Genomic DNA, 25,954 nt, shown 5'->3' with positions numbered 1-25,954 from the left:
TTGCATAGGGGGAAGATAAAATCCTAGGTCCGTTTTAATTGATATTTTCCTGTGTTATTTGCTTTCTTTATTAGTTTAGTTGTTTAATTGATTTAATTTGACAAACTTGCGTAGGCTGGATAAAAATCATAATTGTTAGAATTTGGTACTTAGGATTAGGTAATTTGCGTATTCCCTGTGGGATCGACATCCGACTCTCACGAGTCCACTTTATTACTTGTTTGCGATACGTGCACTTGCGTGTTGGTATTTAGCACCCAACAAGTTTTTGGCGCCGTTGCCGGGGACTACGGCTAAATTATTTATTTATCCTAATATTAAATTTGAGCAATTTTTCTTACTTCAGCCAATTTTTTTTATTTTATTTAATTTGTATTTTTTTTTTTTTTTTTTATGCGAAGAGGACACGACACGAGCCTGCTACCTCTTGACCCCGAAATTGAGCGAACGTTTAGGCAAGCCAGGAGAAATCAACGGTTAGCCCAAACCACTCCAGCAACGATGGAAGACGAGAATAATCGTGGAGAAGGTGACCAAAGGCGCCCACCGAATGTGGCGAGAGAAATCGTCAACGAGCAAGAGCAACGCCAGCTGATTAATCCACCGCCTCGTCAACGAGCACTGCATGAGTACACCGTTCCAACGCTTAATGGGTTTCAATCAAGCATCCAGCAGCCCCCCATTGAAGCCAACAATTTCGAGATTCGAGCGGGACTCCTCACGATGCTTCAAAACAATGGTTTATTCAGCGGATTGGCTCATGAAGACCCACACCTCCACTTGGTCAACTTCCTCGAGACGTGTGACTCGCACAAGATGAACGGAGTAACACCCGAAGCACTGCAACTCCGCCTGTTCAAGCACTCCCTACAAGGAGCAGCCCGAGAATGGTTGCAAACTCGCGCACCGCACTCCATCTCGTCTTGGGCCCAGCTAGCGCAACTTTTCATGAACACATACAACTCCCCAACAAAAACTGAGAGAATCCGGAGAGAAATTCAAAATTTCATACAAGAAGCCGGTGAAGCATTATTCGAGACGTGGGAGCGGTTCAAGCAGCTAGTAAGGAGGTGCCCGAATCACGGACTTCAAGAGTGGCGCCAATTGCAAATATTTTACGATGGATTGCAAGACAACTCGAGAACCGTGCTTGATTCGGCAGCTGGAGGTATGTACATGAGTTTGACCTACGACGAAGCATACGAGCTCTTGGAACGAATCGCTAGGAATAAATACATGCGAGCATCGGACCGGTCGAATAGCGGAGCAGTCAAGACGGGCGGAATTTTGGAGTTAGATGGAGTCACCACAATCACGGCCCAATTGGAGAAGCTATCGAAGCAAGTAGCGGCTTTGCAGGCTCAGCAAGTCCACGCAGTCCAAGTTCCCGACCAACGCATAGAAGAAACGGAGTCTCTGAATTATGTGCATGACACCAACCGACAACAGAGGAACCCGTACCCCAACACGTACAATCCCGGATGGAAGGATCACCCCAACTTTGGATGGAGAGGAAATCAGCAAGGACAAAGGCAAGCACCACCTCAAGCTCCACCCCAAGGAGTTGACCTCGCTGACATCTTAGCAAAATTCATGACGGCGACTCAAGCATCCATTCGGAACCTTGAGACACAAATGGGGCAACTTGCAACCCAACTAAACGCGAGGCCGTCGGGAGCACTGCCGTCGAATACGGAAGATCCTCGAAAGAGCAACATCGAGCAGTGCAATGCTGTGAGTTTGCGAAATGGGAGGCAATTAGAAGAAGTTCCTAAAAAGTCCGTTGCACCACCGCCTATTGTAGAGGAGCCCAAGGAAAAAAACGAGGTCGGGCCAAGCAACACAAAGATCACAGTAAGTGAACCTAATCCCAAGGTACCTTTCCCTCAACGTTTTCAAAACTCTAAGCTTGATATGCAATTTCAGTCATTTTTGGATTATCTTAAAAAATTGCATGTTAATATTCCTTTTGTTGAGGCACTTAAGCATATGCCGAATTGGGTTAAGTTTATAAAGGAACTTGTATCGAAGAAGATGAGGCTTCCGGAGTGTGCAGCAATCATAGACCTCAATGAGCAAAGTAGTGCTATCCTTGCAAATAAAATTCCACCGAAGCTTAGAGATCCGGGCACTTGTACCATTCCATGCACAATAGGTACTAGGTATTTTGGGCGGGCGTTGTGTGATCAAGGGGCGAGCGTAAATTAAATGCCTTTATCAATTTATGAGAAATTGAATTTAGGAGAAATTAAGCCTACTTCCGTGACCTTGCAGCTAGCCGATAGATCTTTTACTCACCCTTTAGGTATAGTGGAGGATGTATTGGTCAAGGTAGATAAGTTCATACTCCCGGCCGATTTTCTAGTACTAGACATAGAGGAAGATGAAAATATTCCCCTTATCTTAGGACGCCCCTTCTTAGCAACCGGTAGGTCAATTATTGATGTAGGAAAGAGAGAGCTAAGAATGAGTGTGGGGGAAGAAACAGTGATCTTCAAGGTGTACCGGGTGGATGAAAAGCCTATTACGGCTAATGGATGTTATCTTCTTGATGAGGTAAGTGATTCTAAACTTTTTCCTGTTGAATTACATGATTTAAATTTTTTTGTGGATACTAATGTGCATGTAGGAGAACATAAGAAAAAGGTTGAGTTGGTTACAACACCTACTCAAAACACCGTGATAAAAGACGATGTTGGCAAGCCTCATGACATCAAGAAGAATAAATTCAAGGGCAGTCCTAAGCGAACCAGTCGAAAGAAGAATCGGATCAACCCATTTATTCAAGACTTTCTCCAAAAGGAAGTAAGGAGATGGGTTCAAAAGCTAAGGAATTGAAGAAGAGGAACAAAGTCTGGCTGAAGACTATAAACTTAGCGCTTCTCGGGAGGCAACCCGAGCTTTCGTTTTTCGTTTCTTTTATTTTATTTTTTTATTTTATTATTTGTGTTTTTATTTATTTAACTTGTTAGTGTTTGCTCTTATTTTATTTCATCTTTGAAAAAAAAAAAAAAAAAAAGTTTTAGGGGCACTAATAGGAAGTTTTTATTTTGCAGGGACCTAATTGCAATTATTCACACGGCCGTGCAAGAAAAGGGCAGGAATCTCACACGGCCGTGTGAGATTTCGGGGAAGCTACTGCCCAAAATAGGAAAAGGGCACGGCCGTGCGGATTTTACACCTAAATCTCGCACGGCCGTGCGAAATTTGAAGAGGCTACTGCCCAAAATTGGAAAATGGCACGGCCGTGCGGATTTTTCACCTAAATTTCGCACGGCCGTGCGGAAAAAAAAAAAAAAAAACAATTTCCATAATTCCCAAATCCCCTCTCTCCCCCCACTTCGAACCCTCCCTTCTTTTTTTCGAAATTTTCCCTTTTCTTTGACAAATTTCACCGAAAATTTACCATATAATACGTAATCAAAGGGGTTTGTTGTTGATTTGCGCAAGGAGATTCAAGAACGCTCACAAGGTGTTCGACGATTTTCCCGCACCGATTATTGAGCCGGTACCCGAGCTATTGGAGGATGACGAGGAGGATGATGCTCATGCACATGGTGGAGTTGGTGAGCAACCCGACGATGGTCCCGCCGTTTAAACAGGTGTTTTCTATCCTTAAACTTTGGGCGAATCACATTGAGGGCAATGTGAATTTTAAGTTTGGGGGTGGTTATATTTGTGTTTTGCTTGTTTGTTAGTTTGCTTGCGTTATTTTTTTTTTGTTTTAGTTATCGTTTTATTACTCGAAAAAAAGAAAAAAAAAAAAAAAAAAAAAAAAAATCGATGCATCGATGAATTATGATGATGGGAGATGGTCAATGTTTGATGATGAGATTACTTGTTTTATGTGATAAGGAGTAGATATTTGTTTAGCTTTCGATTCAACGGAACGTAGAAGTGAATTATTGCTAGGAATCACGCCTTATGCATTGCTTTGGTTGAATGTTTTGTATTTTAAATTTGGAATTTATTTGTGCTAAATCATGCTTTGTTCGGTTTTAAATCTCACCTTAGGACATTTATGATACGAAGTGTTGGGTAGTAAGTGATTTGGGATATGATTTGGGCCTTCTTTGAACCGTTTGAGCCGTTCAAGCCTACCCTTTTTGTCAAATTATCCTTAGAACCTTGATTTGAGCCTCGGAGAAAAGGTGTTCTTTCTTTTAGCCAATATGTGGAAGGTAGAAAAGTGGAGATTGTTGAATAATTATCCCTTGGAGGTCGATCGAAAATTCTTATAAGATCTTTCTTCTTCTTCTTCTTTGAGAAAAAAAAAAAAAAAATTTTATCGAAAAAAAAAAGAAAAAAAAAAAAAAAGAGAAAAGATATATATATATATGTGCATCCTTATATATATATATATATCTAAATTCTTCGATTCGAAAAAAAAAAAAAAATTTGAAAAAGAAGAAGAAGAATAGATTAGAAGGGAGAAATAAGGACTAGTTGTTGAATTGTGTTGAAAACTCGATCCATTGCCTAAAAGGCAAAAGTATTGACGTGTGAATTTTGGAGAATCGAGTTTATTAAAGTCCCTAGAGGTGAATTCATTGTTTCAAACGCCTATCTTTCAAATTTTGGCGTAATCACCTCATTTCAAGAAAAATTAGCCACACATACCCATATTACCTACCTCGGACCAAAGAGCCTAACAATTGAAAGCCACAAAGTCCCAATGATCCCAATAGCTTATTGTTCAATATTAGTTGAGTAGAATAATTTGGTGAGTATTTGGAGTCAAATATATGCATGTAAGTATAAATTTTCTCTATTTTTAACTTGCAAATATTGGATACTTGAAGCAATTGTATGATTTGTGGTTTTTGGTAATAGTGAGTGACTACGTGCCGTTGAATGTTAAGCTTGCGAATACTTAGGAATTATCATCATAACTGCAAGTTCTGAATAATGAAGTTGACCAATCGATCTATGTAATGAGATGTATAGTCGTGTTTTGTGTTCTTACATTGATTTTACTTGAGGACAAGCAAAAGTTCAAGTTTGGGGGTGTGTTAAGTGTATATTTATACACTTAATTGTATCTTTTAATTGGAGCTTTTGATGTGTTTTTACGATAATTGGTGCTTAATTTGGTTATTATTTGTATTTTAGGTGCAAATTGAAGAATTGGCAACTTTTGGGGTGAAAACTGCAATTTCGGAGAAAGAGTGGGCCAAAAGTAAAAAAAGGCAAAATTCTGGAGAATCAAGGACCGCGCGGCCGTGCGGATTTTAGGCATAAATCTCACACGGCCGTCCGGATGGTCGAATTGGCGCAGTGAAGGAATCCTAATTACACAAGGAAACCGGCCCTATTATATTTTTACACCCTATTTAAAGGCCACAAGCACACAATTAGAGATATCTTTTACCTTTTATCTTTAATCTTTAGGTTTTTATTTTTCATCTTTCTACACGCGATCAAGGAGCACAAGAACGAAGACGAAGACTTGACGAATCTTCATCCTAGTTCCCCTCTTTGACTTTTATTTATAGCTTTTATGATTTTTATTACTTTTATTATGTTTTTCGTTATGAGTAGCTAAGTTTTTAATCTAGGATTTTGTTGGAACCCTATGTGGGGATTGTGAACCCGTTTTCTTGAGATTATGCAATTATGATTTTATGATTATTTCTTATACTTGTTATGATTGTTAGTGCATGAACTTGATCAATTTATGTGTTTTATCTGTGATTATTGGGATTGACTTGACAGAGCTATTTTGATAATTAGACGGTAAGTATAAGAGCCTTCGAGTAGTTTTCACCGGATGAGTGTGTCAATTGCATGTGGTGTCGTAGACATACAGATATCACCTTAGGTAGCCACTTACGAGACTTGTTAGTTAATGCTTTATTTATAATTGGTTTGCATAGACATATAGTGAATCGTTTATGAATAATAGACTCATAATACACGCGACAGCGGGTTATGAGTAAATTAGTGTCTCGGGTTAATAATCATGAATCATATATTTCATAATTGAGGGGTTTTGGGTGAGCAATTCTTGCATAGGGGGAAGATAAAATCCTAGGTCCGTTTTAATTGATATTTTCCTGTGTTATTTGCTTTCTTTATTAGTTTAGTTGTTTAATTGATTTAATTTGACAAACTTGCGTAGGCTGGATAAAAATCATAATTGTTAGAATTTGGTACTTAGGATTAGGTAATTTGCGTATTCCCTGTGGGATCGACATCCGACTCTCACGAGTCCACTTTATTACTTGTTTGCGATACGTGCACTTGCGTGTTGGTATTTAGCACCCAACAAAGACAAAGGAGTCAGATTGCCGAGAAGCCTTCGCCGAGCCGCCGCCGCACGCGCCCTCACACGCCGCCCGAAGACAGCGCGTGATTTACACGCGCCGCCGCTGCCTGCGTGTCCGTCGCCGCCACTTAGCCGCCGCTCCTCCGACTGCACGGATTGGTTTCCGTGGCAGTTTGCACCAATCCAAAAGTTCGCCTCATGCTTCAAGAGGTAATTTCCGGATCCGATTTTTAATTAGTATTAATTTAATATGATTAAATTAAATGTCCATATTTGCAGTGTGTTTTTCATGAATGTTGTTATGCAATTGTCAATGCATGATTTGTGATTTACTGCGAGCATGATATGTGATTTAATTAGCGAATTAACAATATGCGTTGGAAGCATTATGGTACGCAATTAGTTGTTATTATCGAGTACGTGTTTATATGATTTAATTTGTTTTTCACATAAAAATTTTGTTTTTCCGCTGCGTACATATGCCTGATTCCCAACAAAGGGTGCATATATTATTTTGATTAGAAAGTTCTCAAACTATACCTCTTCTTGTGGAATTGTCTTTCATCGACAATTCCACTATCCAGCTGCTAATCCTTTTTAAATGCTGGAAGTGAAGTCATATCTCCTTCCGGAATAAAGAACAATGTACATGTGTATGTGCATAAGATATATTATATATATACACACATATATTTTATGCGAACATAAATGTATAGCTTTGGTGGGTAGAGGTAACATTTCAAATGAGGTGGGAAATGACATTATTTGCTATCATATATACGTTAGATCCCTTGATTCCATGTTCCCCTTTTCTTGTGCCCCATTTTCGAAACATCTTATAATTCCATCAACTTACACAAGAATGCATCTTAAATTCTCACGGACTCATTGTTACTTTGGTTAAGCATTGAATAATTAACCATGATTGGAGTATGTATAAGCAGGGCCGGTCCGGCATATTCGGGGGCCCTGGGCGAGAATAAAATTTGTATAACTAATAATACGGGAATTCAAGAGCAACGCCCCCGATTTTTTTTTTTTAAAACAAATGTTAGAGAAATATGTAATAAATTTTTGTTTGACTAAATAAAATATTAAAATTTTATGTCTACTTTAATACTAAATTTAAAAATAATAACAGAAGATCTTTTTTTAAATAAAAGAATATGTTTTTTTTAATAATAAAACAATAAATTTTTATATATAAAAAATATATATAATATATAAAATTGGGCCCCTCTAGCCATTGGGCCCTGGGCGTGGGCCCTGCTCGCCCCACCCCAGGGCCGGCCCTGTGTATAAGTGTTTTTTTTTATTTATATGGTAGGATATGTCTTATTAATAAAAGTAAGATTGCTTCTGGTAAATTCTAGTTTTTTCTCCACCGCTCATTTGTTAGTTATAATTGTCATTTATTATTCAATATTATTTATTTTAACAATATTTAATTATTGGTTCTTATTCTTTTGCTCGAATCTCTGCAATGAGTTACTCACTCCTATTATTAATTTACTACGTATATTTTATTTATTAAATCAAATTTTTCGAATTTTTGTTTGCTCAATATTAGGGAAAATATCAAAAATTATCAATTTTATTGACTCAAATTATTAATTTTCTAGGTATACTTTATTTTTTAAATTATTTTTTTGAATTTTTATTTGCTCAAAATTTGGGGGGAAAAAAATAGTGATGCATTGGTTGTTAAATTAATTAGGCTGATTAAATTTCAGCCATTTAAATTAGCCGCATCACAAGTCAAATGAATCAGCATAAATCGGTTCCTTCGATCCTACACCCGGTGATAAACACCGGGTGGGTCTTCTGCTGCCACGTGTCCCTTTTTTTATTCTTCTAAAATCCCTAAAGATAAACCCTAGCGGGAAATATATTACAAAATACAAAAAAGAGACATGTGGCAGCAGAAGACCCACCCGGTGTTTATCACCGGGTGTAGGGTCGAACAAATCGCATAAATCTTAAAAAAATCTTATTAATAAAAGTAAGGTTGCTTCTCGTAAAATCAAGATTTTTTTTCCCGCTCATTTGATAACTATATTTATTTAATTAATTTCATTTAATATTATTTATTTTAACAATATTTAATTATTGGCTTCTATTGTTTTGCTCTGAATCTCTACAATGAATTATTCACTCCTATTATTAATTTCCTGGGTATATTTTATTTCTTACATTAAATTTTTCGAATTTTTGTTTGCTCAGTATTAGGGAAAATATCAAAAATTATCAATAAATATTATTAATTTTCTGGGTCTATTTTATTTTTTAAATTATTTTTTTGAATTTTTGTTTTCTCAAAATTGGGCAAAATATTAAAAAAAAAAAAAAAAAAAAAAAAAAAAAAAAAAAAAAAAGATCGATTCATTGGTTGTCAAATTAGTTAGGTTAATTAAATTTCATCCATTTAAATTAGCCGCATCACAAGTCAAATGAATAAACATAAATCTTAATAAATTCAACAATTCAAAAAATTAGGTTGAGCAAATCAACGTAGATCTTCAAATCTAAATATTTACACTGACGCAACTTCTGTTAAGGATTTTTCTCTGCAACTCCAAAACCTTACACTTCGACCAGCAATTTGTAGAATCAATCATTTGCATATCTCAGTTTTGATTTTTCTCTCCTTAAGTTATTACATTTTACGAAGATGGTTGGTGCCTTGCTGTCCCCTTATGATGGCGATGGTACTTTTTTCTTATTTGCGAAGTTCATACACATCCAAACATTGATATAATTATTTGTATATTGTGACTTTCTGCTATAACTAGAGTTAATGGAGTTATTTCCAAATAATTTATGTTCTGATTGCACTTCTCTCAATATATATTCTTTTTCTCTCTCTTCAAATTTTCTTATAATCTAATTTTCTATTAAATTGGATTTTTTTTTACAAGAATGATTTACACGGCAGCAAAATTACGAATGTCGTTCACAATAGTCTTCTTTTTCTCTCTTTAAAAATCCTCAAATCCACCCAAACCCCAAAATTCCCAAAAGCCCCAAAATTCACAAAAAACCTCAACTTCTCTCACAAATCCTCCAAAATTCGAAAATCGCGTCAATTTGAAAGGTAATTAATCATCTAAAGTAGTTATATATATATATATATATATATATATATATATATATATATATATATATATATATATATATATATATATATATATATATATATATATATATATATATTGAATTTGTGGTTAATCATGTGAAAATCCCCAGAAAATCGCGATTTGGGACTGTTTTTAGTGTTGGGATCTCGAATTTTCCACGCCCGAAATGGGCGTGTGAAAGCAGTTTCCACGCATGGTTTAGGCGTGGAAATTGCTTTCCCACGCCCATTTTGGGCGTGAAAAATTAGTTCGGGCATTCGGTCCAGACGTCGGTTCTGGACCAGTCGTCCGATTCAATTTTCTTTTTGGCCAGTATAACCGAAATGAATAATTATATTTAAATAAGTATTAAATAACAAACTCTTTGTATCCTAGTTGGTTAGGCATTTCGTCTATTTCACAATTGACTTGTGTTCGAGTCTTGGTAGCAACGCCAATAAGAAGTCCCTCCCAACCCCCCTTTAGCAGCACAAATATATGACTTTTTTTATTAAAACACAGTCAGCACGCGCGTTCAAACCGGGCGCGAGAAGTACTTTCCCGCGCCCAAATCGGGCGTGAATCGAACTTTTTTGCGCCTAGTTTGGTCGTGAAACGTATTTTTCGGCGTCCAAATTGGTCGTGAGTCGCGTTTTCGCGATTTAAAGAACAAAAACGAACAAATTTTACCTCATTGGGTTCCGTATCTCGATTCTCATTCGATGCACTTATTTTTCTTTGCAAATCACTACAATAACATGGGTTTTGGAACGATTTCTAACATAAAAGTTATTAAAAATAAAATTGTACAGAGAAAAAGATAAGTAGACAGCGGATTTTTTAAACCGGCATTCGTAATTTTGCTACCGCGAATATCACCTCCCTTTTTTTTATGTACCTGACAGTTGAAAATTTTGATTACAACATTCCCTCTACCAGAAGTTTGTGGTTCCCCTTTCCTCTTGGTGTTTAATAATTGAGTGTACATCTTATCCTTCTTTTTGTACGATGTGTTCAATTTTTTTTTTTCAATTTATCATATGCATGCATATAAATTTTTCCTCATTTCTAATGTTTATAATTTATCGTATGCATGCACATAATTTAATTAATTATAATAAAAAATATATATGTCGTGCATTCCACGAGAGGAGTTACTAATTAAAACACGATATTTGCATAACACTTTTAGATGTCTTTTGAAGTCTAATGGAGTCTTTTAGTAAATTAACTTCATTTTTGCATTATATTTTTTACGAGAGGAGTTACTAATTAAAATACGATGTTTACATAAAATTTTTAGATGTGTTCTGAAGTCTAATGGAGTTTTTAGTAAATTGACTCATTTTTGCATTATTTGTTTTTAAATCCCGTGCACCGCACAAGTGAAACTACTAGTATTGTAAAAACAAGGGCAAGTTTGAAGGAGCTCACGTTGTGGTTAGTCTTGGGCGTGGCTACAAGGATATTTCAATTTTTCATATTGAACCTTTTTCAAGTATCTTGTGTATGATCGTATATTTGATTAGTTGTATTGTCACAAATAGCAAACATAAGAAAATTATGTACTATATTATAAATACAAAATATAATTCCCATCAATTCAATTATTATTAAAATTCATATAGCAAGTGAGAGAGAGAGAGCCCCCAAATAGTTTTTCATGTGATTTAAACAACAAAGACAGTATAAATTCCCATGCAATGGATCGGAGATTTGGCAAACCTCTTCTCAAACTGCATCAACACCAAGAATCTCAAGCTCGGGAGATCCCTACACTCCCACCTAATCAAAACAGCTTTTATCCTCGACACATTTTTCACCAACCGCCTAATGCAGATTTACTCCAGATGCAACTCCATTGATGATGCCCAGAAAACCTTCGATGATCTCACATCCAAAAACGCCCACTCGTGGAACACGATGATTTCTGCGTATTCTGAAACGGGCCGTTTCGAAAGATCCCGCCACCTGCTCGACGAAATGCCTGAACCAAATCTCGTTACCTATAACTCCATGATTTCCAGCTTCTGTCGAAGTGGGTTTGATAAGGAAGCTGTGAATTTGTTCAAAGGGATGCAGAAAACGAGTCGGAATGCGGTACTGATGGATGAGTTCACCGTTGTCGGTTTGGCGAACGCATGCGCTAATTTGGCTGCGTTGGAGTTGTTGCGCCAGGTACATGGTGCTTCGATGATAATGGGGTTGGATTTCAATAGGGTGGTTTGCAATGCTTTAATCGACGCTTATGGGAAATGCGGTGTGCCAAAGAGTTCGTATTCGATATTCAGTCAAATGGTGGAGAAAGATGTCGTTTCTTGGACTGCTTTAATCATGGGCTTGGCACAGAACGGTGAAGGAGACCGAGCTCTGTACTTTTTCACAAAAATGCAGGATGAAGGTATAACCGCCAACGATATTACATACGTTAGTGCATTAAGTGCCTGTGCAGATTTAGCTCTCGTAGAAAAAGGGAAGCAAATCCAGTGTTTCGTCATCAGAAATAGGAGTAGTAGTCTCTTCGATAACGTGTTCATAGTTAACGCGCTAATCGACATGTACAGTAAGTGCGGTGAGATGATATCTTCGATGAGGCTATTTACGAGACTCCACAAGAAAGACATTGTCACATGGAATTCACTAATAACGGGCTTTGCTCAAAACGGACAAGGAGAGGCTTCGCTTGCTATATTTGAGATGATGGTGCAAGAAAACGTAAAACCAAATCACGTGACATTTGTTGGTGTACTATCAGCTTGTAGTCACTCGGGTTTAGTGTCTGAAGGGCTTCGTTTTCTTGCTACAATGGCGGAGAGGTATAATTTGATCCCACGATCGGATCACTACGCAATTATAGTAGATTTGCTCGGACGAAAAAACAGACTTGGAGAAGCGTTGGAGGTGATCGAGAAGGCTAATTACGGTTCTAGCCTAATCGGAATGTGGGGTTCTCTTCTGGCGAATTCTCGCGTTTATGGGAATTTGGAATTTGCGAAAAGGGCGGCTGAAGCTCTGTTTGAGCTTGAGCCTAAAAATACGGGAAGATATGTTATGTTGTCGAATATTTACGCGAATGCTGGTATGTGGGATGATGCTCGTGAAATAAGAAAGGTTATGGAGGAAATGGAACTGACGAAAGAAGCGGGGTCCAGTTGGATAGAGGTTAAGAATATGAGACATGTGTTTGTAGCTGAGTACATGTCCGAACATAAGCTAGAAGATGATATACGAGGATTACTTGCGAACCTTGTCGCTCAAATGAAGGATGTTGGTTAGTGTTAACATGTACTAAAAGAGTGCATCGAACTGATTAAGCAAGAATTTTGTATTCGTGGGGCCAAATGTATTTTTTTAAATATCTTGGGTCAATTGATAATACTACACTAGTTGAAAAATATTACGGGTGCACGCTTCGTAGTTTTATACTGGCTGCACCACTAGTCGGCAACCTTCTACACTGGAACCTTTAAGTATTCTTTTGATTCTTGATTAATTTGATCCAGTTTTCTTGATGTCAATAAGCGACGATCGGTCAAATCGTTTCTTAAGGTCGCATTACCATGAAAAGATTGAATACAAAGGAAAAGGTATATTTCGATGGAAGGATTTGAATGTTGAATGACTTAATATAAAGTGTAGATACTAATTATTGTGTTTGTTTCGTTGTTGAACTGCATCCCAAATTGCACGTTGGATCATACCGAGAAAATAAACTCGAGTCTTGGTCATGAATTCCAAATTGCCTTTAGACCCAAATGGAAGCTTCCACGATACTTGGAATGTGCAAGTTGCAACGGTGCAAGTCACTTATTTTCTTCTTAAAGTGGGGCATAAAAGGCGTTGAGGAGTTGAAAATACTCGTTCGGGATCTCGATTTCTATGCTGAATACTTTAAAGAAAGTAAATTGTACGATGATAGCAATGTCGTAATCAACACTTGAAACGCTTTATTGAAAAGAAAGTGAAATTAGGGGCAGAATTTTCCTACAATTGGAACAATTTTGGAGGTCATAAACAAAATTTCCAGTTGTCCCCATGCAGACGGCAAAGACTTGGAATAATATAGTGCAGAAAATGCCAATTTTAAACCATTTTTTCTCTTACCACACTATCTTTATACACAACCACTAATCCTATTGCAGTTATATTATAGCTTCATTAAAATCACATCCTTTCCCTCCAGCATCTCTTTCTTTCATCTTGCTACAAACAAAATTGTTGCATTTTTTTGACGACACCAAAAAGCTGCTATTAGCATTTTCTTAGCACGATGGGAAAATCGTGCGATTTCGAATTCTGGGAAGAAAGCTTACCGATTAAAAATCATACTTCTCCTCCGCGGTGGACAAAACCAAGAGCCGATTTCAGACAAGAAACTCAGGCTTTGATTCCGCAAAACGATCACCAATACAGCCGTATACTGTCTCCAAAATCGCGTGTGAGGGCAATCGAGGATGGCAGAAGGGAGCTCATGGAGATGGTGAAGAACGTTCCGGAATCTTCCTACGAACTGTCACTGAAAGATATAGTTGATGGTCATCAAAACGTGGAACAAGTAAAAGAGAAGAAAAAGAAGCATAAGGCACAACAGAGTAAAAAAACCAAGAGTGGTCAAATGTGCAGGTCTGCAAGCATGGAGAGCGAAATGTTCTTGCTAAAGGTGTTTGTACCTGTAACTCTGAGTTTCAAGAAGAAACCAAAGGCTGTAAAAAACTCGGAAATCTGTGCGGGCCCGTCATCTGACAAACAAAAGACTAAAAACTGGTGGAAGATGGTATCTTTAGCAGTTAAAGATAATCAGAACAGCAGAACAAGTAATATCAGCAGCAATAGAAACAGGTACGCATTCAGTAATTTTTGCTCTACCAGCACAAGTCACAATACTCGTACGAGAGAAAAATTAAAGAAGCAGCTAAAAAAATTGAAATAAGCAAAAAATATAGAAAATTGTCGAAGTTTCATTTCTGTTTGATTGATTGTAACATGATACATTGTCAATTATCCTCCAGTGGGAAGAAATGCAAACCAAGAGAACAAAGAGGATGCCTCTTCTGAAAGAGTTTGACACAGGCTACGAATGATGATCACTCAAACAAGCCCAAAAAGGTAATTGCACACGAAAATGCTCAGAGCTCGAAGAACTGCGGAGCTCGGAACGGAATGTTGCTTAAGCAGAGGGCAAACGAGAATCCCGTTTAAATGTAATTTTGAAAAATTCCACCATTTGTTCGAGAACATGTGGTACGTTTACAGAAATAATAAAGCGATAACTAGAAAATGTCAAGACCTAAACTAAGAAACTCCAGATTTTTCCACTTTTTGGTCATAAACAAAACCAATGTTTCACAAGAATCTGTACAAACAGTCGGAATATAAGCATCACGAGATGCAGCCTGATATAAATTTCCTTTTCTCAACTTGAAACAAATCCAGTGATTGGATGATTTGACGGAAATACGCACTACTGAGAAGAAACCTAGCACTATCGACTTACGCATGATGAAGTGTATGAAGAACAAAGCAGAAGCTAATAATCTCAATAACAACCCATACAATGCAACATAGAGTCAGGATCCTATCTTAAAGCTATCCGCGATCGTTTTTATTCTTCAGTGTCGTTTAAAATAGCTCCTCTTACTTTGGACCTGATAAAGGAGATCCTGGTCAGTTAGACAAAATATTCACGCAACTGATTTAACAATCCAGAACAAAAGTAACCTGCGAAATGCTGGTACAACACGGTTGGTTCCTTTTCTTGGGCTTGGTTCAGTAATGTGCTTGTCTGCAAGTAGACGTATGTGTGGTTGTTATTTCCCAGCAAGAAATATTAAATAGTACAAACTGTGAGTTGAGAAATAACTAAACAGAAAAAAAGCATAACTTAATCAACTTTACGTAGTAAACTTGTTTTTTCGACCCCACACACACACACAGGGTAGAAATATCAATTCCGACCCGTGCCACAATGTTTTCATGCAAATGCTAAACTTAATAGAATCGTCCATCTTCTAACAGTTATGTGACAATCAAAACTGTCTAAAATGTTAATAACAAGCCAACAAAATCAACCAAATGCAGTAAGTCAACGAAGATATGTACAGCCCTCTAGGATAATATGATATGCAGTTTATGACGAAGATGGAATTAAAAATACAGTGTCAATTAACATGAACATTCCCCGGAAAAAAATACCTGGTGAATCTTGTGAAACCATATTAGATGTAGAATCTGAATTCTCTCTGTCATTTATCTTCTGCGACTTTCTTGAATACAATACCATGTCTAACTGCTTTTGGAGAGTGACATTCTTTTCCTGAAAAAAATTTGAAGTGAAATTTTGATGTATAAACTGACAGTCACCAATGAGACGGAAAAAAATCGAAATTATCAATGTGACAAGAAATGGCACGTAGTCAAATTGTATGGGAAAAGCACTTCAACCATCATCTTTAAATTGAAAAACGGAAATACGACACATCATGGATACATATTGCAAGCCAATTGAATATAATTGTGAGAATCCAATCATTCCCATATCATAAGGCAACACTTGACCAAGATACTAGACAAGACTCGAACTTTCTCAAACCTATTATGCATCTTGTTCCATATATGCAAACACATCTATTTAATTTATAAGAAAGTGTTATGGATCATAGAAGAGGTAAAGATAGGTTCAATATAAAGTACCAACAGCATTAACTAGTCAAACATCAGTACAGGCGGGAATACCTTTTCAGCAGCTACAGTTTTTGTCAACTGACATTTGCTTTCTTGCTCTGAAGACCAAAGACATGAAAAAAAAAATTTATCAAACTTTCAAGAGAAAAACAAATAAATAAATTAACCAAATTTAACACCGATAGATAAGGTGCATGTAGTGTGTGGCACGGATAATATAAAGTCCATATGATAGCAACATGTAACCAGTATCGATCACGAGGTACGGCATCAAATACAAATAACTGAAAGTAATGCAAGAGATTTATATTTCATTAAGATGTAAACTCGAGCACTGAATTTCCTAATGTCACAAGTTGGTTGACCAACTATTGCTGGTATTGTCATTATGACTAGCTTGAGATGAACATAAAGTAATATTAGACCTTCTGTAAGTGAACTCTGTACATCCTTGAATTCTTTGTACAGCTCCAACGAAAGTTCGGCCATTGCCTCACCAGCAGCACCATGAACAAGTTTTCCAAGGGAAAAAGAGATTCGCGGCATTCCTTTTGCTTTTTGGGCAATTAATTTTGCATAAGTAGCACCTGCAATCAGATTTGGTACGAGATAAAACATGACACATTTATTTTCAGAAGCTCAGAACAGATACTCCTAAACTGATAAGAAAGTAGACAACACGTCATCATTCTTCTGCATGATATAATGGTTACGACCTTTAGAGAAACAAACACCAAATCCATTCATCATAAAGTTACAGTTCAGCAAAAATGTGTTTCCAATAACCACCAAGACACTCAGCCTCACACATATGTGTACCAAACTTGTGCAACACTAGGATAAGGAAGAAAGGAGAGAGTAAACATTATGATATTTGTTAACTTTCCTATATCAGAAAATAATAGAACTGAAACAAAATAAATTTAATTTTCATAGGAGCATGAAAATTCTCAGCTTTCAATTACAGTTCCTCTGCAACGAACACTCTAAGATGATATATCATAAAAAAGACAAGACTATAAGTATTGACTTACCGCCTGACTCCGACGAACCCTCCATAATAAGCTTCACATCTCCAGATCTCAGGGAAGCCGTGACGTAGTCTACAAAATCGGACCACGAGCCACCAATTCCAATATCATCTCTCTATATATAAAAACCAAAGACCGAAACAACGGTCAGTACATCAAGGCAGTTACATCAAAGTTGACAAAAGTATACAGCATTTTATTAAAGGTTTACATCAACAATCGCTTTGCGAACATGAACTATCTTATACAAGAATTGTATCATGCAAAGAACAATCAACTTCAATATACTCTGTATTTTATGAAAGATCTGACACAAAAACATAGCTGCCTCGTGTTTTCCTATATACTTCATTGAATGAAAATCCTCAAAGAAAAGTTCGTTCAACGTATTCCCCATTCAAACAAATCAGCTCAAAAGTGGTTTGTATTATGTATCCTACTAGAGAAGGTAATGATATTATGCTTCTTAATTCTTACTCTTCCATGAAATAATTGCGTCCAACAAACATCTAGTAACCTGTAATAAGCTTCCTATTACATATTTGGAACAAATAGTCGGCATCTGTATAATGCCCACGAGACCAACCTCTATAAGGTGAGCCTTTCAGATGTGACCCGTAATATATGAAGTGGCATCCAATGACTAGAATATGAGGAAGGATAAACTATCTAACCGATGAAAAATCAATAGAAATGTTTATTCCAGTCATGATAAAATAATTTAATTTTCCTACAAATTGCACACAAGATCCAGATCATTCGGCAGCCCTCACGTAACATATTCTATTTGTTGTGGTTTGATCCCTCGCAGTACTAACAATCTAGCAACTAACATGAAATAACATAATTTCTTTAAAGTGAGGCACTGCCTAGTTTCCAGCATGCAATTTGTCAAAAGAATTTGTTTGGTGCTTTCTTGAAACTGTTTTGGAGAATGTGTTTCAGGTAAACGTATTGGAAAATGTATCGGAAAATGAGACGTGTTTCTTTCATTCTGGGGGCCATAAATTGAGATTGAAAGTGCTTTGTGACGAATGAAATACTGAATGAATAACAGCACATCTTTTACATACCAAAATCTCCCAATTCTCGATCTTACGATTCTAGTTGTATAACGAACCGCCTTGTTCGATAGCATGTCTCTAAGTAATTGTATGATAAAATTAAAAAGAAACGCCATCCAAATGAAGATTAAATTCACTACATCATTACAACAACTACAATTTCTCAGCATAACTGAGCTATTTCAATACCGTACTCAGGATATCAAAATATTTTTACCTTGATCAGTAATTGGAAAAACAAAAACCATGAACAGCAAAAAAAGACAATAAGAATAGTTCAGACGAAATTTGGGGGAATTAAGTTGAACACAAATGCTGAAAAAGGAGAGAGAGAAGATCAACGGTGACTGACCAAATCCTCGAGCTGCTGGCTCGACTTGATGACCTGAAATGTATTGGACTGGAAATCGGTGGCGATTATTCGGAGGGCAGAATCGTCATTTCGGTTGCCGTGCACCTGATACAGAAACGGCGGCGCCGGTGAGGTCTGCGGCGGCGACCCTGACCATTCTCCAACCACTCTCCCGAATATCGGCTGCAACTCTCCGAAACTCATTTTTTTCGTTTCCTTCCGTAATCAAACAAGGGAGATGAAAATAATTTACATTAAGAATTTCTCTGTTCTTAAACGGGAAAATTACAGTTTTCAGCCCTCAGGTTTGACTAATTCCACATTTGGTCCTTCATGTTAAAAAAAAAACATTTGGTCCCTCATGTTTCAGCAATTTAACACTTTTGGTCTTTTTCGTCAATTTACCGTTACTCCGTCAGTTATGGCAATGATGGGCAAACGCTTGATTCCGTCACTACTAACGAAAAATTGATGGAAATGACTACAAGTGTTGAGTATTTGAAATATGAGGACCACATGTGTTTTTTATGAACATGCAAATGTGAAATTAGTGCAAACTTCAAGGACCAAAACTGTATTTTTCCGTTCTTAAACTTTCTTTTCTTTTCTTTACCTCTAATTTTCTAAAAGTCCCTTAACTTACCTAATATTGTCGGGCTTAAATACCGTAGTCCGCTCACCCTATCCACCGATCACAGTCGCTCACTCCACTACACCTAGCCGTCCGCCTAGAAGATGTCGCCGCTGTTCGCGGACACGTCGCCGCCGGAGCCAACAATATCCTTCAAACTCTGCCGGCCGGAACCCGTTGCAGGAGGCCCCCCTCCGCCGATGTTGGAGACCGTCTCCCCCCTCGTCCAACACCACCAAATCGACACCTGGTACAAGTGGCGGTGGCGCCTCCCCCACCTCATCGTCGCGCCTCCATCGGATGCGTGATTTCTACATGGAGATTCCCCTTTTTTGTTATCTGCCTCGTTTTCTTAGTTTGTTTTTTTCAGATCTATCCACCACCGTCGCCACCTCTCTCACTCTCTCTTTCGTTCACAGCCGCCACAGCTGTTGTCGTCGACTCCCCTCTCTCTTTTTCCTTATTTTTTCATCTCTATTTATGTATTTTTTTTTCTCTTTTTTTTTTCTTTTTCTTCTCTAGATCTGAATATACAGTGTCAGATTTGAGAGGCAGCAGTAATACGACTATTCGAATATGACTATTGTTGAATAGACTGTAGTCATATTTGAGTATGATTATTGTTAAATATGACTGTAGTCATATTCGAATATGTTTTTTCTTCTCGTTTCAAGTTAACTTGTAATAACAAGATTCAAACTGTGATTTTTTGTGTGGATGTTGATTGGATTGTTTTCGTAAACTATAGGCAATTTTTGTTTTTTATATAATTTGGTAAAATGACTTTATCACATTGTATAATCGGAATTTTTAAGTTGAAAATGTAAAAAACTGCAATATAAAGAAATAATATGACTACAATTGATATAGTCACGTATAGTCACATTACACTATAGTCATATTCGGCGTAGTAAACCTGTCGAGAAAAAAAAATCAATTTTTTGTTAAGAAAAATAAAAAATAAATAATAAAAAATAAATAATAAATAATAAATAATAAATGCTAAATAAATCCGAAAATACTGTTGAATTTAAATACCTATCAAAGTCCACTCATCTGTTGAGACAGACTACGTGTTTACGACATTAGGTGACGTAACAGAATTGTTGTGTTGTCACAGTAATAAATCTACGAAAAGCAGAATAAAGAACACAACAATTTAATGTGGTTCGGATACAAATGTACCCTACATCCACGAGGACTTGCAAAACTAGTTTAGATTTAAGTGTACATTAATAGGACTTAATAAAACACTAAGGACTCCCTCTTTATGTGATACGCCGTTCTTGCACACGACTCGAACTTGTTGATAATCAAAGCAATTCCTCCTCCGCACTCTTGGACTTCCTCCAATGTTGAACTTCCTTCAAACGGCGGATCGACCTCTCCCGAGATCTTTTAAGCACTTCTCCCGAAACGCCGATCTTCTTTATGGCCTGGTAGAAGAAACCTGTTCTGTTGCCACACCTGCCGTGCAGACAGGGCTGCAGCACGGGCTGCACCCTTCAAAGCCTTTATGCTGGGATATTTCTTATTAAAGCTCCATCGGACTCATATGGGGTTGAGGGCCTTATATAGGCACGAAATCCACCACCCTAAACCTAACTTGAGCCCTAAGAAATCGATTAACTAGGTAATAGAATCCTAGTCGATTTCTACTTCTATTCTAGATAAGTACAAAAGATACCTAACTAGAATATAATACATGGAAATAAATCTAAGTCCTAATAAAAATATTAGAAGAATAGGACTATAATTAATTCCAAAATAAACATGGAAAACAAATCTTTGCCAATCTTTAAATAAATCTAAGTCCTAATAAAAATATTAGAAGAATAGTACTCTAATTAATTCCAAAATAAACATGGAAAACAAATCTTTGCCAATCTTTAATTTCCACGTATGGCGGATTTCTTCAATCTTCACAAACGGAAATTTGGTGCCAACAAATACTATAAAATAAAAATAAAAAAATCATTTTTCTTTTTGATTTGGTAATAGATTTTTAGAAATTAAGTGGCTAATTGACATAAGGGTAGTATTGAAAATAAAATTTTGTATGGAGTTATCACAAAAAAAAATTTAAGAAATGCACATATCACAATTTCTTATCTATATAATCAGCTTATTGCTAATGACACCTTAAAAAATTACTAGATACTTGCAAGTATCAAGCATGGCAGTATGGGACCATTATGAATTCACCCAAAACAATGAACAATTGGATTCTTGGCAAAATATACAATTAATGCCATGTCACTATCAACTTCCAATCCATAATGCCAAAACAACTGTAATAACTAATAACGGATTTTGAATTAAACTTCTTCTCTAACATATTTATAGCTGCAAACTCCTCAATGTATGTACCCAAGAAGCTGGCTTCCGGGTGGCAAAAAAATTAAAAAAATTCAAACCAACTATGCATTTTTTACTCGTGAACTAATTTTATTTATCTAGTATAAATAAATATCGACATAAAATAAAATAATAATAATAATAATAATAATAATAAATAGATACTCTACAATTGGGCATAAATCAGCTCATTCCACGTGTCAGGAACACCAGGTAGGCACCAATGCAAACAGTCATTTATACCCTCCGATGCCTTTATACTGTACCTCGATATATGACCCTCGTCCCTCAATTCCGAAAGGGCAGTTATGTCCAAAATCTTCACCCTCGTCCCCCTCACAGCACCCTCCACAACGGGGTCGCTCGGATCATCTCCCGCCACCTCAGCGCCCTTCGACAGCGGCGACATGTTGTCACAGCTGCCGCCCGTGTTCCAATCCCCGTGCGCAAAATGACGCGGCGAAATCGTTCGCATAAAAACCCTCAACTCCGGGCGAGCTTCAATCTCCGAGTCGAGCCACCTGGCGATGCTGTACAGCGTGTGGTTCTTCGCGCGGCCCATCTCCGCCAGATGTCGATCCGTCACCGGCCTGTCGTCCGCGTACATCACCCACCGGTTCGCGTTGAGTTTCCCCCTGTTCCAGTGGTGGCCCGTGTTGAGCACCACCACGTGGAACTCCGGCAGGAACCGTTTCAGGAAACCGGGCGGGCGGTCCAGGTGCATGGCGAAATGGGTGTTCGGGTCGGTGGCGTTGATTGGTTCGATGCCGCAGAGGCTGGCGGACCAGTAGTATAGAATGGTGGTGTTGGTGGCGGGGAATCTGTAGGCCCACCCGTCTGGGCGGATCGATCCGCGTGGTTTTACGAGCCCGTATTTTTTTTCGAGGTTTTCGACATTAGGGTTTTCTTCACCCCCCGATGCCATGCACATTAGGGATTGGAATTGCTGCCTGCCTAGAGAGTCTCCTATGAATGCAATCGTCTTGTCCTGCATTCTGAAAAAAAAAATATATGATTCGCACAAAATCGAAGCAACTTTTATCAAATTGTTAAAAAAACCCTCGTGTTATTAATTCTAGCAAAAAAACCCTATAATGCAAATTTTTTTTAGCACACAACTTTCGGAAAAAAAGTGAAATGATTGACAAATGGATTGAAGGAGAAAAATATATATACCTTCTCAAAAACTCTTCGCCTCGAAACTCGGGCATCTCACAACCGTTTGGCTGCCATCGAAAACCCTCGTAAGAAAAATCGGTGCGCTGTGTAAGTCTGCATGCCCACATATCCGATAGCCACTGCTTACATCCGAACCCAGAGTACAATGGTCGTCTACTATCTGCTACCCATCTTCCTTTACCGTAATTACAATCTGTTGAAACAAATATTAAAAGATGTTTATAGTCGCAAAATATTAAACTTGTAATGGAATTTCATTGACAAGAGGGACGCAAACTTAAAAAAAAAAAAAAAAATTGCACAAGAAAACCGTTATACCTTGCTTCTCAAGAGAAGAGGCCAAAACCCCGTTCTCGACTTTTTCTTCAGTAGAAAGCACGTTCTCCCTTTCCACATCACTCTCGGAATGTTCTAGAATCTTCTCATCTTCTTTAGTTTCTGCCATTTGAGTAACTGAATCTTCCTCCACCAGCTGTTCCTTGGGGTTCGTTAGAACCAAAGAATCGGCAGAATCACCCAACCAAAACTCTGTGATTGAAACATAATTCAATTCAGTCCAGTCCCCCTTACTGTTACAAATTACTTTAAAAATCTACAACCCTTTATCATATCCGCAATATCGTACGTAGAAATCCAATATTAGAAAGAATGTGATCAACGCTGATCAAATTGAAGTTAAACTTAACAACAGATGTATTCACAAGGTTTCGGTCAAATTTTACGCTAAGATAGACATAAATCAAATTGTTACTCGGTGGTATTCTTTCCAATATAAAATGTATTAAATTTTTACTGAGATAAAGCAAATTAATTTTATTTTTAGTGAAATGGGGAAAATATTTCAGCTCTGTTGGAAGGACGCTTGTTTTATTTTTGATTTTTAAGACAAATATAATTTTATTTTTTTATTACAACAATGAACTTACTTCTTTAGAGTTTTCTCAAAACTTCAGAAAGGAAAACGAGATTTTGCTGGAATACGATTTTGACATTTAAAAGTAATATCATAACAAGCAAACTCTAGGAACCCTTTATTTATTTTTAGTTCTTTTTGCTAAAACGGGAAGTTACTTATTCAACTGTCGGAATTTATCTGCGAGTGTTTAATTATTTGAACCATTTACTAAATATTAAGGAAGTTTGAAACCCTATCTACGAAGAAACATATAATTATATTATGAAACAACAAGAAATAATACGCGTCGACAAATTACAAATACCTGGTGTCTGCATGATGAACTGCTCTTGTGCAGATAATAGACTGATCACGAGTGGGTTATACTCCCAAGCCCAAAAAAATATGGTGGTAATTACAAGAGCTGCCACTGTAAACGACGACTGTCGTCCCCAAATTCTACTCGAATGTCCACCCTTCATCTCGTTATTTATTCACAATTGTGGGTATTAGATTAAATAGTCAGGCCCAACTCCAAGCCTCGGTGGGCATGTATGTATAGACCGTCACTTGTATACGATATCAATATAAACATAGAACGAATCTCTCGACTTTTGTAATTCAATCTGCACGAAAAAAACGTAACACAGTCTTAGAGCTTCGGCCTTTGTTAATAAATTTAATTAACTTGTGGCACGAATTTCCAGAATATAGAAAATAAGAACTATTGGTTTATCAAGAATTCCAACTATCCGTCTCGGAAGAAATCAAGAAACGGTTGATACATGAGTGTCGAAATACAAGGCCCAAATCCTATGCTGTCAAAATCACTATATAAATTTTGTTTTCTTTAACCTCGAAAACTCTAAATAGCTCTTGAATCAATTAGAATCCCCACTTCTATTTTTATGAAATTACCAATTATATCAACTTACGACTTTGTAATTCGATCTGCATGAAGGTAAAAAAAAAAAAAAAAAAAAAAAAAACAGTCTTAGAGCTTGGCCGTTGTAATTAAATCCAATTAACGTGTCGAACAAATTTCCAGAATATAGCAACCGGAAAATCGGAACTATTGGTTAATCAAGAATTCAAAATATCCATCTCGAGAGAAATCAAGAAACGGTACATACAAGAGTGTCGAAATACAAGGCCCCAAATCCTATGCTGTCCAAATCACTATACAAACTTTGTTTTCTTTAACCTCGAAAAATCTAAATAGCACTTGAATCAATTAGAAAAATTCCCCACTTCTATTTCTATGAAATTTACCAATTATATCAACTCTTACTATCAATCAGCATTATCAAATTTATGACTAATGGGAAAATAAGTGGGTGCCTTATAAAACAAAAAAAAAAAAAAAAAACAAAAAAAACCCCACAATCTTGACTGACTGGCTACTGTCTCTTTCACACAATCGAAATTCAATTGAAGGCAAAAATAGCAAGCAGTAATTCGAAAAAAATAAATGCTGAAATTCCCCAAAACGAATAAATGGATCCCATTACAAGCAATGTAAACATAAACAAAAACAATTACGGCATCGTTTCATCGTTTGTAATTTCGGGAAAGAAAAAAACAGTACAATTGCGAATGCGTTCGTTCACCTTTGGTTTTGCTGAACGATTGTAGATCTGTCAGAATTCTTTGCCGTAATGTGTGTGTTTTTTTTTTTTTTTTTTTTTTGGGTTTCCTCCCTTAGAAAGTTGATAGATAGATAATAGATAGATCCAAATACGTATATATATATATATATATATATATATATATATATATATATATATATATATATATATATATATATATATATATATATTACTCAAGAAAAAATACGTAATATATATATACACATGGTGACATGGGTTTTGATTGCGTAACGGGTCGGGTAATTTACCGATTTGGATATTCTTAATTAGCTGTGTGACAGCCCACTGTAAGATTCTGTGGAAAACGGAAGTCGGCCCAATAACAATTCAACCAATTCAACCAATTGATTTATAGCGAGTGGGTTGATGGTTTATAATATAATAAAAAATCAGCTGATTAATAATTATTGGTCAACCAACTATATTAATAAAATGTCGTTTAATTTATAAATAAATAATGTGATTTTTGTAAGTGGGTATTGGAAGTCTAAATATTATTATCAATTATCATATTGGAAAGTTTGAACATTGAAGTATTTTTTGTTGATTTGATATTAATTGTTGTTAAATGATGAATGGTTATGGGCTTATATTATGCTACACCGGGTGAAATATACCGGGTAGATTTTTATCATTCATATACACATAAACACACACTTACATTGGTGTGTGTAGATCAACGGTAAAAAATCACCCAGTGTAACCTTCACCGGGTGTAGCATAGAAACAA

The 25,954-nt window shown here is 36.8% G+C and overlaps 4 protein-coding genes across 5 annotated transcripts; 2 read left to right on the top strand and 2 right to left on the bottom strand.

Annotated features, from left to right (window-relative positions):
• Positions 1–10,810: 10,810 nt before the first annotated feature.
• On the top strand, positions 10,811–12,877 carry LOC105973224 (pentatricopeptide repeat-containing protein At2g21090). Its single transcript, XM_012998241.2, has one exon. The coding sequence runs from the start codon at positions 11,083–11,085 to the stop codon at positions 12,658–12,660; it is 1,578 nt and encodes a 525-aa protein (XP_012853695.2). The 5' UTR covers positions 10,811–11,082; the 3' UTR covers positions 12,661–12,877.
• A 434-nt stretch (positions 12,878–13,311) lies between these two features.
• On the bottom strand, positions 13,312–18,774 carry LOC105973225 (U2 small nuclear ribonucleoprotein auxiliary factor-like protein). 2 transcript variants are annotated; one of them, XR_016033088.1, is made up of 8 exons: positions 18,513–18,774; positions 17,100–17,211; positions 16,491–16,652; positions 16,117–16,163; positions 15,577–15,697; positions 15,103–15,166; positions 14,055–15,029; positions 13,312–13,900 (listed from the first exon to the last, which is right to left on the bottom strand). XR_016033088.1 is itself a non-coding variant. In XM_012998242.2 (7 exons), the coding sequence occupies exons 1-7, from the start codon at positions 18,714–18,716 to the stop codon at positions 14,987–14,989; spliced, it is 753 nt and encodes a 250-aa protein (XP_012853696.2). In that variant the 5' UTR covers positions 18,717–18,774; the 3' UTR covers positions 13,312–14,986. The 2 variants fall into 2 exon arrangements, 1 of the variants encoding a protein (XP_012853696.2); XM_012998242.2 differs by having other exon boundaries at positions 13,312–15,029.
• Positions 13,655–14,719, top strand: LOC105973226 (uncharacterized). The gene is made up of 2 exons (XM_012998243.2): positions 13,655–14,223; positions 14,394–14,719. The coding sequence occupies exons 1-2, from the start codon at positions 13,655–13,657 to the stop codon at positions 14,437–14,439; spliced, it is 615 nt and encodes a 204-aa protein (XP_012853697.2). The 3' UTR covers positions 14,440–14,719.
• A 2,663-nt stretch (positions 18,775–21,437) lies between the features above and the next one.
• On the bottom strand, positions 21,438–25,330 carry TBL14 (TRICHOME BIREFRINGENCE-LIKE 14). The gene is made up of 5 exons (XM_012998264.2): positions 25,186–25,330; positions 23,901–24,201; positions 22,999–23,208; positions 22,678–22,873; positions 21,438–22,496 (listed from the first exon to the last, which is right to left on the bottom strand). The coding sequence occupies exons 2-5, from the start codon at positions 24,055–24,057 to the stop codon at positions 21,668–21,670; spliced, it is 1,392 nt and encodes a 463-aa protein (XP_012853718.2). The 5' UTR covers positions 24,058–24,201; positions 25,186–25,330; the 3' UTR covers positions 21,438–21,667.
• Between the last annotated feature and the right edge of the window lie 624 nt (positions 25,331–25,954).

This window comes from Erythranthe guttata, chromosome 8, assembly GCF_056151865.1.
Source record: "Erythranthe guttata isolate IM_541 chromosome 8, IM_541, whole genome shotgun sequence".
Classification (NCBI taxonomy): Eukaryota; Viridiplantae; Streptophyta; class Magnoliopsida; order Lamiales; family Phrymaceae; genus Erythranthe; species Erythranthe guttata.
The sequence above is the reverse complement of the archived record's forward strand: the minus strand, read 5'-3'. Positions and strand labels throughout refer to the sequence as shown.

Coding starts and splice junctions, on each gene's coding strand:
- LOC105973226 (XM_012998243.2), top strand. CDS start 13,655: ATGGGAAAATCGTGCGATTTCGAATTCTGGGAAGAAAGCTTACCGATT. Junction 14,224..14,393: donor ATCAGCAGCAATAGAAACAG/GTACGCATTCAG, acceptor ATTATCCTCCAG/TGGGAAGAAATGCAAACCAA.
- LOC105973225 (XM_012998242.2), bottom strand. CDS start 18,716: ATGAGTTTCGGAGAGTTGCAGCCGATATTCGGGAGAGTGGTTGGAGAA. Junction 15,167..15,576: donor GGTTTCACAAGATTCACCAG/GTATTTTTTTCC, acceptor GTCTACTTGCAG/ACAAGCACATTACTGAACCA. Junction 15,030..15,102: donor GTTGTACCAGCATTTCGCAG/GTTACTTTTGTT, acceptor CTCCTTTATCAG/GTCCAAAGTAAGAGGAGCTA.
- LOC105973224 (XM_012998241.2), top strand. CDS start 11,083: ATGCAATGGATCGGAGATTTGGCAAACCTCTTCTCAAACTGCATCAAC.
- TBL14 (XM_012998264.2), bottom strand. CDS start 24,057: ATGAAGGGTGGACATTCGAGTAGAATTTGGGGACGACAGTCGTCGTTT. Junction 23,209..23,900: donor GTTCATCATGCAGACACCAG/GTATTTGTAATT, acceptor TTTCAATCACAG/AGTTTTGGTTGGGTGATTCT. Junction 22,874..22,998: donor CTCTTCTCTTGAGAAGCAAG/GTATAACGGTTT, acceptor TTGTTTCAACAG/ATTGTAATTACGGTAAAGGA.